Here is a 1480-nt window from a genome sequence, read left to right on the forward strand (position 1 = left end):
AGGCTGGAGTGCAGTGGCGCTATCTCTGCTCACTGCAGTCTCCACCTTCCGGGTTCAAGCAATTCTCTTGCCTCAGCCTCCACAGTAGCTGGGGTTACAGGCACATGACACCATCCCTGGCTAATTTTTTTGTACTTTTAGTAGAAGACAGGGTTTTGCCATGTTGGCCAGGCTGGTCTCGAACTCCTGACCTCAGGTGATCCGCCTGCCTTGGCCTCCCAAAGCGCTGGGATTACAGGCGTGAGTCACCGCACCCAGCCAAATTTTTGTATTTTTTGTAGAGACAGGATCTTGTTATGTTGCCCAGGCTGGTCTTGGCTCTTAGGTTTTTCTCTCTCTGTGTTTGTGTGTGTGTGTGTGTGTGTGTGTGTGTGTGGTTGTTTTCCTTTATCTTGATAAAGGGTGAACGTGGCACACAGGCGCAAAATAAACAAGACTGACACCTGTTTCATAACTCTGGTCACTATTTTCATCTGCATCTGTCGCTTCTGATGCATCTCCAACATTTGTAACATTTCTCTGGGGAGGGATCTGACGTACCCATGCCCCACCCCTTTCTATATTTATGAGATTGAGCTGTCCACCAGCCACCCATGGGCTGATGTCTTTGGAATATGGATCTAGTACCAACAGGGTCATGAAAAGAGATGGGGTCCAATGGGCTACAGTTGGGGGGTGGTCCCGGGATACAGAGTATAGTAGCTTCTATTGGGGGATGGCGGCTTTCCAGGAGAGGAGTCACAAGCTTGCCTGTGGGACTTGTGTCTTGCGGGGAGGACACAGCTGCCTCAGGTCGGGGAGACAGACAGAGTGTGCCGGGTCCCCTCTTTCCGCCGTAGCATGAAGTCTCCGGGGGCGGCTGGACTCATGGCATAGAAGACGTTGGCATTGTCAGGAATCAGGAGCTCTGGTCAGGAGTGGAGACGGTGGTAATAGACCCTCACAACCTTGTGTCACCCTCACAGAGTACCCGGGAACCTACTACCACTCAACCTCGAACCTGAACAGCCGTGGGTCCCTCTGCAGCTACTGCCAAGCAAGCTCATTCTGCTCTCACTGGGAATCTGGACAACTTCTCACTTGAAAACCTGCACCACCTCAAGCCTTCCCTTATCAAAAGCCTGGGCAACCTCCTAACATTCTCCCCCTCATCACAGACAAGGCAACCTGCAGTAAAAATGTGGGCAAACTGGCGGGGCGCGGCGCCTCACGCCTGTAATCCCAGCACTTTGGGAGGCCGAGGTGGGTGGATCACTGGAAGTCAGGAATTCGAGACCAGTCTGGCCAACATGGTGAAACCCCGTCTCTACTAAAAACACCAAAAAAATGATCTGGGTGTGGTGGCGCATGCCTGTCATCCCAGCTACTCAGAAGGCTGAGGCAGGAGAATCACTTGAACCAGGGAGGTGGAGGTTGCGGTGAGCCGAGATCCTGCCATTGCATTCCAGCCTGGGCAACAACGCAAAACTCCAACTCAAAA

The 1480-nt window shown here is 52.6% G+C and overlaps 1 protein-coding gene across 1 annotated transcript in view; it reads right to left on the reverse strand.

Moving 5' to 3' along the window:
* Positions 1-442: 442 nt before the first annotated feature.
* The window catches only part of RGL3 (ral guanine nucleotide dissociation stimulator-like 3), a 32588-nt gene continuing 31550 nt past the window's right edge, over positions 443-1480 (reverse strand). The window contains exon 16 of the mRNA XM_011971374.1: positions 443-907. Within this exon, the coding sequence (XP_011826764.1) occupies positions 789-907 (119 nt within the window). The 3' untranslated portion in view covers positions 443-788. The remainder of the gene's footprint in view (positions 908-1480) is intronic.

This window comes from Mandrillus leucophaeus, unplaced genomic scaffold, assembly GCF_000951045.1.
Source record: "Mandrillus leucophaeus isolate KB7577 unplaced genomic scaffold, Mleu.le_1.0 Scaffold1217, whole genome shotgun sequence".
In the NCBI taxonomy this organism is placed as follows: Eukaryota; Metazoa; Chordata; class Mammalia; order Primates; family Cercopithecidae; genus Mandrillus; species Mandrillus leucophaeus.